Raw genomic sequence first — 13,237 nt, forward strand, 5'->3', positions numbered from 1 at the left:
TGCTGGACATTTCATGTAAAACAAGTTATTTCATGTAAATGGAACTGTCTATTGTGACTGACTTCTTTCACACTGAGTAACTTTTTCAATGTATTTCCAGGTTGTGGCCTGGGTCAGTACTCTATGCTTTGCTATTGCTGAATTATATTCTACTGTATATCTGGGCCCTACTGTTTACCCATTCATCAGGTGATAGTCGTTTGTGTTGTGTCTGCTTTTTGTTTGTGAAGAGTAATGGCGCCGTGAATACTCCTGTAGGAATTTTTATGTGGACATTTGTTTTCAGTTCTCTTACTTGTGACCAGAGAGCAGAAATGCTGGGTCATTCATAAACCAAATGTTCAACTCTCTGAGGACCTGCCAGGCTGTTTTCTAAAGTGGCCACCCTGTGTTACATCCTCAAAAGCAAGGGCTGCGCGCTCCGCTTCCTCTGTGTCTTCATTAGTGCTTGTTACACATTTTTTTTATTATAACCTATTGTAGTAAGTGTGAAGCGGTTTCTCCTAGTGGTTTTGACTTGATTTCTTTTACAGCTAATGATATTGAACATCGTTTGATTGTGCTTATTGGCCATTTGTATATTTTCTTTGAAAAATACATTTTCAGATACTTTATACACATTTTAATTGAGTTCTCTTTTTCTTGTTGAGTTGTAGGAGTTTTTTCTTTTATTTGAAGATACAAATACTTAATCAGATAAATAATTTGAAAAAATTTTCTCCTCTCTGATGTTTTTTCACCTTCTGGATGGTGTCCTTTGAAGCAAATTTTTAACATTTGATGAACTCCAATTTATCACTGTTTTCTTTGTTCCTTGAGCTTTTGGGGTAATATTTAAAATCTGAGGTATTTTATTTAAACTTTTATATAAAAAATAACTTAATTCTTAAGACCGTTCTAGGAGATGGGTGCTGTGGCTGTCCCCAGTCTATGGATAGGAGACTGAGGTGCAGAAAATTTCACTGAAATATCAGTGTCACAGCTACCCAGTGCTGTGGGATTTCAGACCCTCATGTTTGTCCCCAGCATTTGTGATCTTCACCACCATGCTCCACTACTGCCTGGAATCATTAATGAAAAAGTTTTCCTTTTTTGATTTCTTGATTGTTTGTTTTCTCATTGGGGAACTCACCTCTTCATTTTCCTTGCAGAGATCTGTGTAGGTTTATTTTAGATCTCATGTACTTATTTATTACACAGGCTCCAGCGATGATTGTGCCTAGTTGATCTAATCAATTCATACTCAAGTCTTTCCTGCTCATGACACTAAAAAGAGAGTCATGATTTACATAATGCTCAAAGAAGAATGTACTTGAGTGATTTTATTTTTCTAACCAATCAAACAAATCAAATAAAAACCCGGTGTTGGAACAGATTATAAGCCCTGCAGAATAGGGTCACTGTCTTCCTTGTGTTTCATTTGATTTGTCACAGTGTCTGGATAGTGCCTTGCTGTCCAGCAGTTTTGTGAGTATACGGTGCTCGTGAATCATTGTAAGGAAAGAATTTTGACAACAGACTGTGTTGTTCATTTCACAAGGGAAAAGATCATATAGAAATACTGCTCAGATTTATTTTAAAATTAAGCTTGGTGTTTTGAGAAGAGTTCAAGAAACCATACAAAAATCTTTTTCACTAATTTTAAATCTATCTTAGACACATTATGCATACATAGCAGAGTAACTTATCAACTAGTTTTGACAAGAGGAGTGTATTATTGATTATCTATTTTAGTTCAAATATTCTACCTGGGATAAAGTAATCAGTGCCCATAAATGAACAAATATGTTTGTATTTCTATGCAACATGGGGGCAGACTTCATATGTTTTTATATAATATATATGACTGTGTGTTTTAATCTGTCTGTCAGTGTTTTTATAGTTTTTCATCAATGTTGTAACTTTAGAATTCTTCTATGGAAATCACCCCCAATTCTAGTGCAGTTTGTACTGTGTATCCTGTCTTATGCATGGGATTCCACTGTCCCCTCACTGAGGAATTTCCTCTCCTATTGAGTTAGTAGCAGAGTTAAAGGAACTGTGATTTCTAGGCCTTTGCTCTCCATGTGTTTGCAGTTGGCTGTCAATCAAGATTTTCTCTTTCTTGAGTTTTCATTGTTCAATTAGAATTTTGGAAATAACAATTAATATGTTGCAACACTCTCCCTAGAAACTTGATGTGTTTGTGCTTTTCAGTTTCCAATTTACAAAAAATGTAAATGCACTCTTGTTTTTAAATAGTCCTTTTTCACTAGATATTTGTTTACTTCTTTATAGTCAAAATATTTTTTTCCCAATGAATGAATAGGTTTGCATGTTTTAAAAGATACCTTACTTTTTAAATTTCTTATTCTAACAGGTATATTCGTTGTACAGAATTTAGAAAATAAGGATAAACACAATTATAACTTAAAAATGGCCTCTAATCTCACCTGGAGATACAGTTGTAAGGTTTGAAATTGAGAATTACAAGTCCTCTCAAACTGTTCTTCTATTTCAAGTACGGTTTGGTTACTGAGATCCTCGAATTCCCATATGAATTGTAGCAGCAGATAGTCAGTTTCTGCAGAGGAACCCACTGGGATTGTGATCGAGTCCACGTTGAATATATGGATCGCTCTGGGGAGCACTGCCATCCCAAGAATGCTGTCATTTGATTCAGGAATGTGCGTGGTGTGTCTGTCCAGGTATTTAGGTATTCTTTAATTTTTTTCAGCATTGCATAGAGTTTACATTGGATTATTTTACTATATATTTTGCCTTTATACTGAGGACAAGTGTGCAAGGTACCGGGATCAGAAGTGTATTGGAGCTCTGCAGCTTGCTGCCACCATGGACGCTGTGCTCTTGCTTCGCCCACTGTACAATGTTGCACAAAATAGGACCTAAGTAACTCTCTCTTGAAAGAATGATTATATGATTGCTGGATGATGCTTGAGAGTCCTTGTGATGATGTCTTTTTCCCAGAATTTCCCCTCTTCTTTACTATGCCCTTTCCCTTCCTTTCCTCCAGCCTGTGTTTCAGCCTGCCTGTGGCATTGATTTTCCTTGTCTGTGGACTCTTCCTTTCACTAGTTCGTGATAATGTTACATGTGAGATGTGGAAACTTGCTAGATGTCAAGAAAGAGGAAATCCATTGCATTCTAGTTTTTTTAGAGTGTGCTATTGTATTATCGATTGAAATGAAATCAGGCTGACCCATTGAGCCATCCCCTGAGCTCTTTTTGCCTTCCTACAGGTGATACTGCTCTCGTTGCTGCATGTGCCCTTCCCCCAGACTTGGTTTTGGGGTTGAGTAAGTCACCGTCACTGGAGCCCTCTCTTTAAATGATGAAGAGAACATTTGCTCTTTCTCCCTGTTTGGGGACTTGGATGAGATGAGGCAACAGATAAAGAATGGAGCCCCACCTCATTCTGACCCCCGCTCTTTCCGTTCCTTTCTCCAGGGGAAGAGTACAATTCAAAAATATAAAGATTGTGAACTAATGAGATAGACAAGACAACCGATCATTTATTAAATACCCTTTCATGCCAGAAACAAATGTATTATACACACAAAAAGCACATAAAATACGGTAGTACTGTGGTTACAAACGTGGGTCCGAGTTCGAGTCCTGGTCTGGAGTGACAAGTCCTGTGAGATGGAGAATTGGTAGGTCGGCTTAGCCTCTCTTGGACTTGTTTTCTGTCCTGCAGAGATGGGGCTCGCTAGGCGTCCCTCCCCCGTAGAGGTGCTGAGGGGTGTAAAAGACACGTGTAGGCAGACCGAGCACAGCTGCTCTTTCCTCGTAAGTGCAGGATAGCATTGCTTTTGCGGTGATGGCTTTATGACTGCACCGTGTAGACTCTCAGTGCTCCAAAGGGATGCCTTGCAGATTGGAGATGGGATTCTCACTTCTGTATATACCCAAGGATTGTGTTATTGGGCCTTGCTAATTTGACTCTATTCTTTAGAAAGTACATAATGTAGATATATTTTTCAAACATGCATGATTTTTTCTTTTATTATTTAGAGTTCTACCCTCTCATCTCTTGGTGTGACTTTTCATGGAATCCAGGAAACAGTCCTAAGCAACCTGCCTCTTCACACTTCTCCGTGGTGGTTTCCTTCCCTGACTAGAAGAGGGTTTTGCATAGGTAATTTTGATTGCTCCCCTTCTCTTGGAGACTCTCTGTTTTTCTGCCCATCTCTCACCTGTCCATCTGTCCATTTCTCTACCCACTCATTCTTCTGACTTGTTTCAATAAGCATTTCAGGCAGCTTACAGAAGAACAGGTACCAAATAAACAGGTGAGAAAATGGGGCCAAGTTCATACAGTGAGGCTAGGAGTTGAGCCTGTGTGAGAGTTGCCAGCGTGAGACACACGCCTCTGCCTTGTGACTTATAAGATAGACAACATCAATGTGCCTGAAGCTCCCAGCAGACACAGGGAAACAGGGTTTGTGGGAGATGCTCATTGGCTGTGAAATAAATAAGTGGCTTAGTAGAAGCCCAGCCTTTCCAAGTACTAAGGCTTAGGAGAATATTTTAGTGTCTTCCAAAATCAGATTATTGCATCTTTTCTTTTTCAGAGTTTTATGTATAGTTGGTTTACATTCTATACCTGGAAATTTCTCCAAAACTTCTGCCCACGTGAGTCCCATGACTCGGGAATGGGGTGGTTCTGCTCATTGACGGGTGTTGGCCAGAAACGGAAAATGACAGCCTCAAAGGAGCCTGGGATTTATCAGTTATGTTTTGTCAGTGCTGTAGATTTCAGAAAATGCTTTCACCTTTTCTTTCCATCTGAGGCAGCAGCGCGCTCTCTTACCAGCATCAGGAGCTCAGGGCCACGGGATGGTGGGGGCTGACTGCACTGCCGTCAAGACAGCTGAGCTAGTCACTGCAGGTGTGGTTCTTTTACATACTGCAGTTCATGCTCTTTACTAGAATGTTTCAACAGGGAGTTAATTAACTGAGTTAATTAACATTTTATAAATATGATGCTTTGTTGAAAAGACAGTCATAGGCAGAATATAAGTTGTGATCACTTTAAAAATGGTTTCATTACTGAAATTTCAGTAGGAAAGATCCAGTTTATCTTATTTCCGCCTCTCTTTAAAAGTAACAAAGAAACAAGACAGAAAAAGCAGAGGATGATTTCTGTTCTTCCTCTCGGCTTGCAGGTGCCCTCACCTCCAGTGGCATCCATCCAGACACCAGCACTGACACTGGCCGTGCTCAGAACTGCCTCAGCCCTGAAGACACATCTGACAAATGGAAGGGGGCCGCGCCCTGTTACAGCAGGTGCTCTCACTTTGTGGGTCCTTATGTAACTGCGCGGTGTTATTCAGGATCGCCCTTTCTACACTTTGTGACGCTGCTGCGGTGTCTCCTAGTTATTTGTTTCTGTAAGTACTCGTGTAATTTTCCAATGTGTGGTACTAGACATCTAAAAATGCATTTTTCAGATGAAAAATAGTGTGTATTTAATATAAATGTATGAAAAAAGGGTCAAATGGATCTATCCTGGTGCCAGTACTCAGAGATAATAATTAACACATTAACATCTATTTTCTGTTCTTTTCATCAGTGTGTATTACCTCTGTCATAAAAACCAGCGAGCAATGTGTGCCTGTATACTGTGTGGAGACCTCCATTTTCCATTCGGCTTATTACACATTTTTCTACAATATTCTATCTCCCCTGGCATGATTTTTAATGACTAGTATAGCATTCTGTCTTGTGGAGTCCTCGTCCATTTTACTTTGGACTTAAATAAACTTTTAAATTCCAAGTATACTTAACTGAAATTCTGAAAAGAGATCTGTTGTGGTACCGAAAGTCCCCTACATCCCTTCCCCTTTTTTCCTGAGAGTAAAAACTGCTGACAATGTGGAGTATATATTTCATGACCTTTATGCCTATGTCATATATATATACACATGCATACACGTGTATGAGAAATCTATGTATATGTGTGTGTATATATGCTTTATTGAAAAATAAGGCCATACTATATGTTTTCTGCAGCTCGGTTTATTCACTCAGGTATATATCACAGACGTCCTCTCCCTCCAGACTCACCCGGTCCTTTCAGATAGAGTAGAGGGTTTTCCTGATATGCAGGTTTGGTCTCTTGTGTAAGGACACCTTTCGTGGGAGCGTACTGTGGACAAGGCCTTGGACCACGCCGAAACACCGGAACTTTAGTGCCCACAGCTCACCGTGATTTACCGCATCATTGTCTTGATGGTGGACACTTAAGTTTTCTCCATTTTCCACTGTCAGAAAGGGTGTTTGACTGGCATACTTCTTATACAAACATTCCTGTGATCTTGTATGAGTATTATTTTCGTTAAGTTTTCTGGAAATTTAGTCCTTGGATGTGACAACTACATAAATCACAGGCTCCTTTCAAGTGAATCTAGAAATTCCTTCTCCTGTGGGGCATGAAAAGATGTAGAATAACTTATGTAACCAATTCTCTATCGCTGGATATGATTTCACTTCAGCTTTTCTTCTCACCATTGTAAACAGTGCTGTGTAAATGCTCTGATAAGTACATCTTTTTGAACTGAATTTTTCTAAATGAAACGATTCCAAAATGTGGAGTTCAGCCTGTGTGTACACACGTTTTTCAGAGTTTACATATCCATTGACATGTCATCCTCCAAAAGATCGCTCACAGTTTGTTCTCTCAAAGATGGACACTAGCTAGAATATCTTTTAAAAATATGTGCCAATATGATGAGCAAAAGTACTTTTTCATTGTTTTAATTTGCACTTGATGACCAGTGAGGTATTGAGCATTTTTCACTCATTAGCCATCTGACTTTTAAAAAGTGAATGATCTCTTTTGTCCTTTGCACACATTAAAGTGAGGCAGCTTCTTGTTGCTTTGTGACAGCTCTATGTATATTATGAACATTAACCCCTTGTCTTCATCAACATGTATCAGAGAGCTTTTCCTTGTCATATTTTGCCTTTCATTTTGTTCAGTAGGTTCATTTTTGTTGTGGCCCAAAATAATCTTAAGATTGTAAATGTCTTCTTTTTGGGTTTTATTCCTGATATTATTCTTAGAAATGCTTTCTTATAATGGTATAAATTTCTTCTGTAGGTTTTTTTAATCTCTAAGATGGAGATGATGATGGTACTTGTTATAGTGAAGAGAAGTTGAATTAATATGAGCAAAGAATTATATTCGCTGTTATTAGTACTTTCTAATATTCACATCACATTCTGTAATTTTTCTTGCGGTCATTATGACTGGAATAAAATTTGTTTTTTCCAGGGGATTCTCTGATTGTCCCAAGACAATTATTGAATTCCTACTTTGCTTTTTAACTTGAAATCCCACCTGTAAAGAATACTTATGTACACTAGAGTCTCTTTTTGAGCTCATGGTTTATTTTTATCAATCTTACTTTCTTACACTAGCACTATATCTTACATATTGTAAACATTTATTTAATATCTGACAGTGCGATTTTTTGATTCTCTTTTCGATCCCAAATTTTCTTGGTTAGTATTATGACTTTATTATTCCTGAAGAATTCTAATATAATTTTTCAAGTTAAAAAAAAAAAGAAGTGCTCTCGTGGGATTTTTTAGTACTTTTGAATTATCTTTAGGAGAACGTACATTTTTACAAAACTGCTTTCCTGCATACAAAATGTTGATGTCTCTACTTTCACACCTCTTACTTTACCCCACAGTACAGTCCTGTACTTCCTCCATGTACAACATGGGCATTGTTTTTGAGTTTATTCCAGATTATTGTTGATGTTTTTGTTAATTATTTAAGTCAGAATTTTTTGCTATTGTATATTTTAACTGTTAAAACTGACACCTAGGAAGGCAGATTCGGTTTGTAAATACTCACTTTGTAACTTCTCATTTAAAATTGTAAGTATTAAGTACTTGTTACAGAATCCTTTCTTTTCTGTTTTTAAAAATTTGTTTCCAAGATTCTCAAAATGGTCATAGCAAAGTAGTATAGGTGGGGACAGAGATGGAGAGAGGTAGTGTGGCTCATGTACAAACTGTGAGCACTTTCATGGCTGTGTTTACGCTGGAAAAGCCGCTGAAGAGTCCAGGATAAAACAGGGGTGGCTTTGTATGCAGTTGAAAGCCAGCTTTCTTGCCTGGTGAAGCCTGGTGGGCGTGACAGGTAGATGATCAAGGTCGAATGGAGGTTATTGGCTGCACAGAGCGCTGTGTCTGAGAACTGGAGAATATCGCCATGGGAAATGCTTGGTGCCAGGAACAAAGCAGAGGAGCTGGGGACCCTGTGTGTTAAGGAATTTCCAGCCCTCGGAGTGGGAAGATCAGACTCTGCATTCAGATCTGAGTTTGAATTCATCTTCTTTAGTTTACTTGTCCTCTGACTTTTGTCAAGCTATATACCCTATTTCACTTCCTGTTTTCTTATCTCTCAAAATAGGAGAATTACAGCCTGCTGCCAGATTGTTTGATCAGGTTAAATAATTAGTGTCTATAAGATGCCACGTACAGTCACAAGCTCAGTGAGAAATGGGCTGTCACCTGTTCTTCTGCAACTCAGTGCTTGACAAGACATGTGGGAAAGCCAGTCCCTAATTTGTGTGTGATGCAAGTAGGAACAAAATTAATGTCTTGCCTTTCCCTAGCAGTATACTTACAGCTTTGCTTCATTTACTTCTTTCCTCCTTTCCTTTCCCCTTTCCCATCCTCCACCAAAAGATCCTGAGACTCTCTCAGAATAGTAGATTCAAATTACTTTAAAGGTTGGCTCATCCTCATGAAATGATAGTAACATAAAAAAAATCTGTGCACATCCCACAATACATTGTATTTGATTTACACACACACGTGTGCACACATACACACACACAATCAGGCTACCTTCCACTTGCAGAGGGATAAGGACCACTTTTTCTGAGTTTTCACTCACTGAGCTTGAGAACAATGTCTCTTACACAGACTTTCACCAGGCTTCGTGCATGGTGTTTTTAATTGAATTTCGGCTTTGTGGCCATAGATATAGTCTCCTAATAGAAGAGAGAAAGTGGAGACATAGACATTCCGCTGAGATATTGGTGTCATCATATTTTAGTTGGAAAGGACTTAAGACAGCATAGAGTCGTAATATTATATGGGTGAGAATCCATGATGTTGTAACTTGGACAAGAACATGGACCTTCTGCCGTCTTGTCCACAAAGGTGAAGAGGCAACTGGGCAGGGGATGGTAGGGATCCTTCTTGCTTGAGTTCCATGTTCTTGCTAGTTTTCATTGCTCAGTTGCCTTTAGTTTATGTCCATGAGGCCTCTCATGGGAAGGTCACTCTGTCCTGATAGATTGAGTTTCTTATCAGCAAAAAGCTCTGGACCCACTCATATTTCCCAGAGTTTTCTGCTGACCTGCTGACACTTTATATAATTGAGACCTAAGAAACTACTGAATATAAAATCCTTATTGTTATTGTTTGCCCTCGAGTTCCATAGGAAGGGGTGCTGTCTCAGGCTGTCTAAAGCCAGATCTGAACAAAGATAGGGTGACAGGCTGTGCTGCTGGTCCTCCACAGTTGAAGGGGATTTCCAACTTAGCTTTATATTCAAGGCAGATGAGTTCAAATCTTGCCTTTACCAGTTATTATCTTTGTGAATTTGGGGAGAAACTGTACTTTTTTGTGTCCAAATTTGTTTATCTGTAAGTAAGTTCAGTATTTATTTTAAGGTTTCTGTTTTAGAATTGAATGAGCTAATACTCTCATTTATACCTAAAATAGTGATCTCATGGTTCTATGCTGGTGCCTTGGTAGTTGATTACTAAGGGACTCCGCAGTGAGATTGGGGGTGGGGGACCCTGGATAATAGAGCTTATATTCCAGGATATGCTTGTAAAAGACTGGATGTGCAGTGGATTTTTAGTAAATATCTACTCCTTTCCTAATCTGCATTGATTGTGTATATATCTTTATACTAATATATGAACAATTTTTATTGCAATTTAAATATCTTTGTAGTATTTACAATATCTAGTTATAAAAATACGTGAAATAAAAAGATTTGAATTTATTTTCTTTTCAATAAGCAAAACAAAATAAAATAGAAAAGAAAAAAGTTTTGAAGGAGTAGAAATAATTTTATTTCTGTGGAATCAATTCCTTGTAACAGGTTTTTTGTTCATGTTGTTAAAAAGCATATAAAATTGATAGGTGGTGAAATACTGGAAATGAGGAAACAGTGGAGACATACTACCTCTAAGGCAGTCAATTTGTTACCAAGTCCAAACTCGTTCTGCTTGCTGCATGACAGGCCGATTAATCGGGAGATGAGATGTTGGAGTAAGGAAAAGAGACTTTATTTGTAAAGCTGGCAGACCCAGAAAATGGCATATTGTTATCCAGTAGAACTCTCTTCCCCAGGGCAGAATTCAGTCTCCTTTTATACTAAAAAGCGGCGGGGATGTGGCTGGTTGTTGCAAACTTCTTGCTGTATGAATTGTTTGTCCTTGAAATCCTTTGTTCCTGCAGCTGTCCATGTGGGTCAAATTATGGTGCCCCTGTAAAACCTCCAAAAAAAAAGAAAGGTTATTCACTATTTTACAACTTGCCATCTATACATAAGTGTAGAAGAGCAAATATCCTTAAAGATCAGAGCCCGGAGAATAGGCCCTCCTGGATATTTCAGGCTAAAGGCAACTTTCTTTTACAAAAGGTGCAGAGATAGCAAGTCTGAGCCTAGAAAACAAGGTACATGATTAAAGCCAAATGAACACATCTAACATGGAGTGAAATTTGTTCTTTCTATTACAATTTCTTTTTCTCCCTCATAAATAATTTTAGTAAGAAACATGAGCAATTTTTTTATTTTTGCTTCTTAATAAAGGACTACAACTACAATTTAGTGAGCAGGGATGCTGTGCGTGCCTTGGTGTCACAGCAAACTCTTGTTGGTGGTGGTCGACCCTGCAACATGCCTGATGCCCCGTGAGTGTTGGTGAGGGTCCCCCTAACCAGGGGCTCTATTCAGGAACCACCATATGCGCGTTGACCTCTGGCACCTCTTTTTCAGCTGCAGGAAATTTTTTCAGATTCTATGATAGAAAAATCACTCCAGCTAGGGATAATCAGGGAGTAAAGGAAGAGGAAAAGGGCTTGAAGTAGAGTAGAAGAGAAAGACAGAAGCTCAGGGAGCCTGGGGGCTTGGCAGCGCTGCCTCGGGAGAGAGAGGAGCAGAGGTGTGGATGGGACCGGCTACAGAACCAGCTCCTGCAGCTTTCCCTGCACCCAAGCCACACAGCTTTTAATAGGGCCCAGGACTCTCTCCTGGCTAGATGTCACCCTGGGCAGAACCTTGAGAATCGAAGGTAAGGGGTGGGCAGCACTCACCTAGGGGGTCACTGAGGACTTTGGTCAAGTCCACATTGACTTTTCCAGTCATGTGCCTTCACCTGTTCTTTATCTCAGGATCTGAGAAGCAGGAGCAAGGAACTCAGGGAGAGATGCAGGAAGATATCTGACTGTGTTAAGAGACGACAGTCACAGTGACACTGGGAGCGAAGACACTTGCAGCAAAGTAAAATAACTTCACAACCATTGCATCAGAGCTGCATGTGTGAGAGAGCCTAAGCCTGTCTCAGAGTGCAGGGGACAAGCGGAATGGAATGGTAAAATTAACACTGACAATTGAAATTTTGTTAAATAGCCTGCTACTTTTAATTTTATCACTTCAATGTATGCAGGTGTATTTCTATGAGCATTTATAGGTTCACACAACCCCACCAGCCCCTCTTGCCCCCATGGGGGATGGGATTTCTCAAGCACAGTGCCCCTCCTGCTTGCTTGGGCCACGCTGCGGGTCCTCACCTGGGGCCGGACTGCTACAGTACACTGAGTCCCCGAGGCACGGCCTGGGATACATGACAGGAACAACTGTGCTCTTGGCTGAGGGCCTCCATTTCCCCCTGCAGTGTAAGAATGCCGGTGACTCAGTTAGAAGCATGCATCCAAGCCGTCCTTCCGTGTCATCACCATCTAGAAGCGGTGCCTGAATCTTCTGAATTTCTGCAGAATGTGGTTTACAATCACCTTGAACAAGTGAGTGTGTGTCCTCTTTCAAGTGGAGGAGTTACTGCCATTTTCCTGGAACTTACTCACCACTAGTCCATTTGATTTTTCTGTGCTAGGATTCAGTATGGCCTGCTAATAACTCTGCAGTCAGATCTAGAAACCCTGATGAAGAGGATTATTTATTTTCTTTCTTTATATGATAGTATTTTACTTTCAAATTTCTGAGTTTTCAGTTCTTGGAGGGATGTTTTGGGGGTTGGAGAAACAATTTTGCTCTTACCATCTTTGTGACCTGTTGCTATATGCGTCTCACCTGTCTTCTGTCACTTGTGAGGCGGTTCTATTTTTGACCCTGTCCGGGTTGTTCATATTTTAAAACATAAAATCTGTAAAAGTACAGTCCCTTTTACTCTGAAGACATTCCACAAATACTCCTTTAATCTGGGTATGGTTTTAAGAAGACACAATAATTGGAATATATACTTGCAGGTTGCCAGTGCAAAATCCCCAAATTAATAGTCGAGCTCAACATCTAAAATCTTTCTAATCTACGTTGGATTTGTATGGATAAGTGAAGTAGTTTGCTAAGAACTCAATCCTCCCAAGCTGATGCTCTGCCAGATGGTGGAGCCGAGGGACGAGGGTGTGTCCTGCCCTTACTGAGCTGACAGTTTCATGGCAAGGACCTTCACCAGGTGAAGAAATTGAAGTTTCTTCTAAGAACAGTGGGTCTGAAATGAGTCCAAAAGCGTGGGAGAGACACAATCACATTTGTCTCAAGTAGGGGAGAGTGGCTGTGGGGCCACCTGGGAGACTCATGAGTCCAGGTGGGCAGTGTTGTTGGCTTCCAATTGAGCGGTGGGACGGTCAGTGGGTAAAAGCGAACAGATTGAAGGCATGTTTAGATGGTAAAGAGGAAAGGATCAATGCTGTCTGTGAAGGTAGGATGGAGTAAGGCCCAGGTTTCTGGGTGGATTAATGAGTTAAATAATGGTCCTGCTGTGTTCTGAAGAGGGAAAGCAGCAGAGGGAGTTCTGGGGGAAAACTGATGAGTTCAGCTGTGGGTAAAGTGAAAGGCTGTTAGATGTGTGGTCTGGGAGCTCTGGTGAGAGCCAGTAGTGAGTAGGGGGCGGGGAGAGAGACTTTCAAATCATTTTGTCTTGTGAAAATACATACAAGAATGAGTAATGACACA

The 13,237-nt window shown here is 39.9% G+C and overlaps 1 protein-coding gene across 2 annotated transcripts in view; it reads left to right on the top strand.

Annotated features, from left to right (window-relative positions):
- LOC140694718 (uncharacterized) overlaps nucleotides 1–13,237 on the top strand; it is a 204,121-nt gene that overhangs the window by 59,331 nt on the left and 131,553 nt on the right. Inside the window, exon 4 of one of the 2 annotated variants that reach the window (XM_072957828.1) lies at nucleotides 5,169–5,289. In XM_072957828.1, coding sequence (XP_072813929.1) covers nucleotides 5,169–5,289 — 121 coding nt within the window. Of the gene's footprint in view, nucleotides 1–5,168; nucleotides 5,394–13,237 lie in introns of those variants that run through there. The other variant, XR_012070308.1, reaches the window with a different exon arrangement.

The sequence above is a fragment of the Vicugna pacos genome, unplaced genomic scaffold, assembly GCF_048564905.1.
Source record: "Vicugna pacos unplaced genomic scaffold, VicPac4 scaffold_103, whole genome shotgun sequence".
In the NCBI taxonomy this organism is placed as follows: Eukaryota; Metazoa; Chordata; class Mammalia; order Artiodactyla; family Camelidae; genus Vicugna; species Vicugna pacos.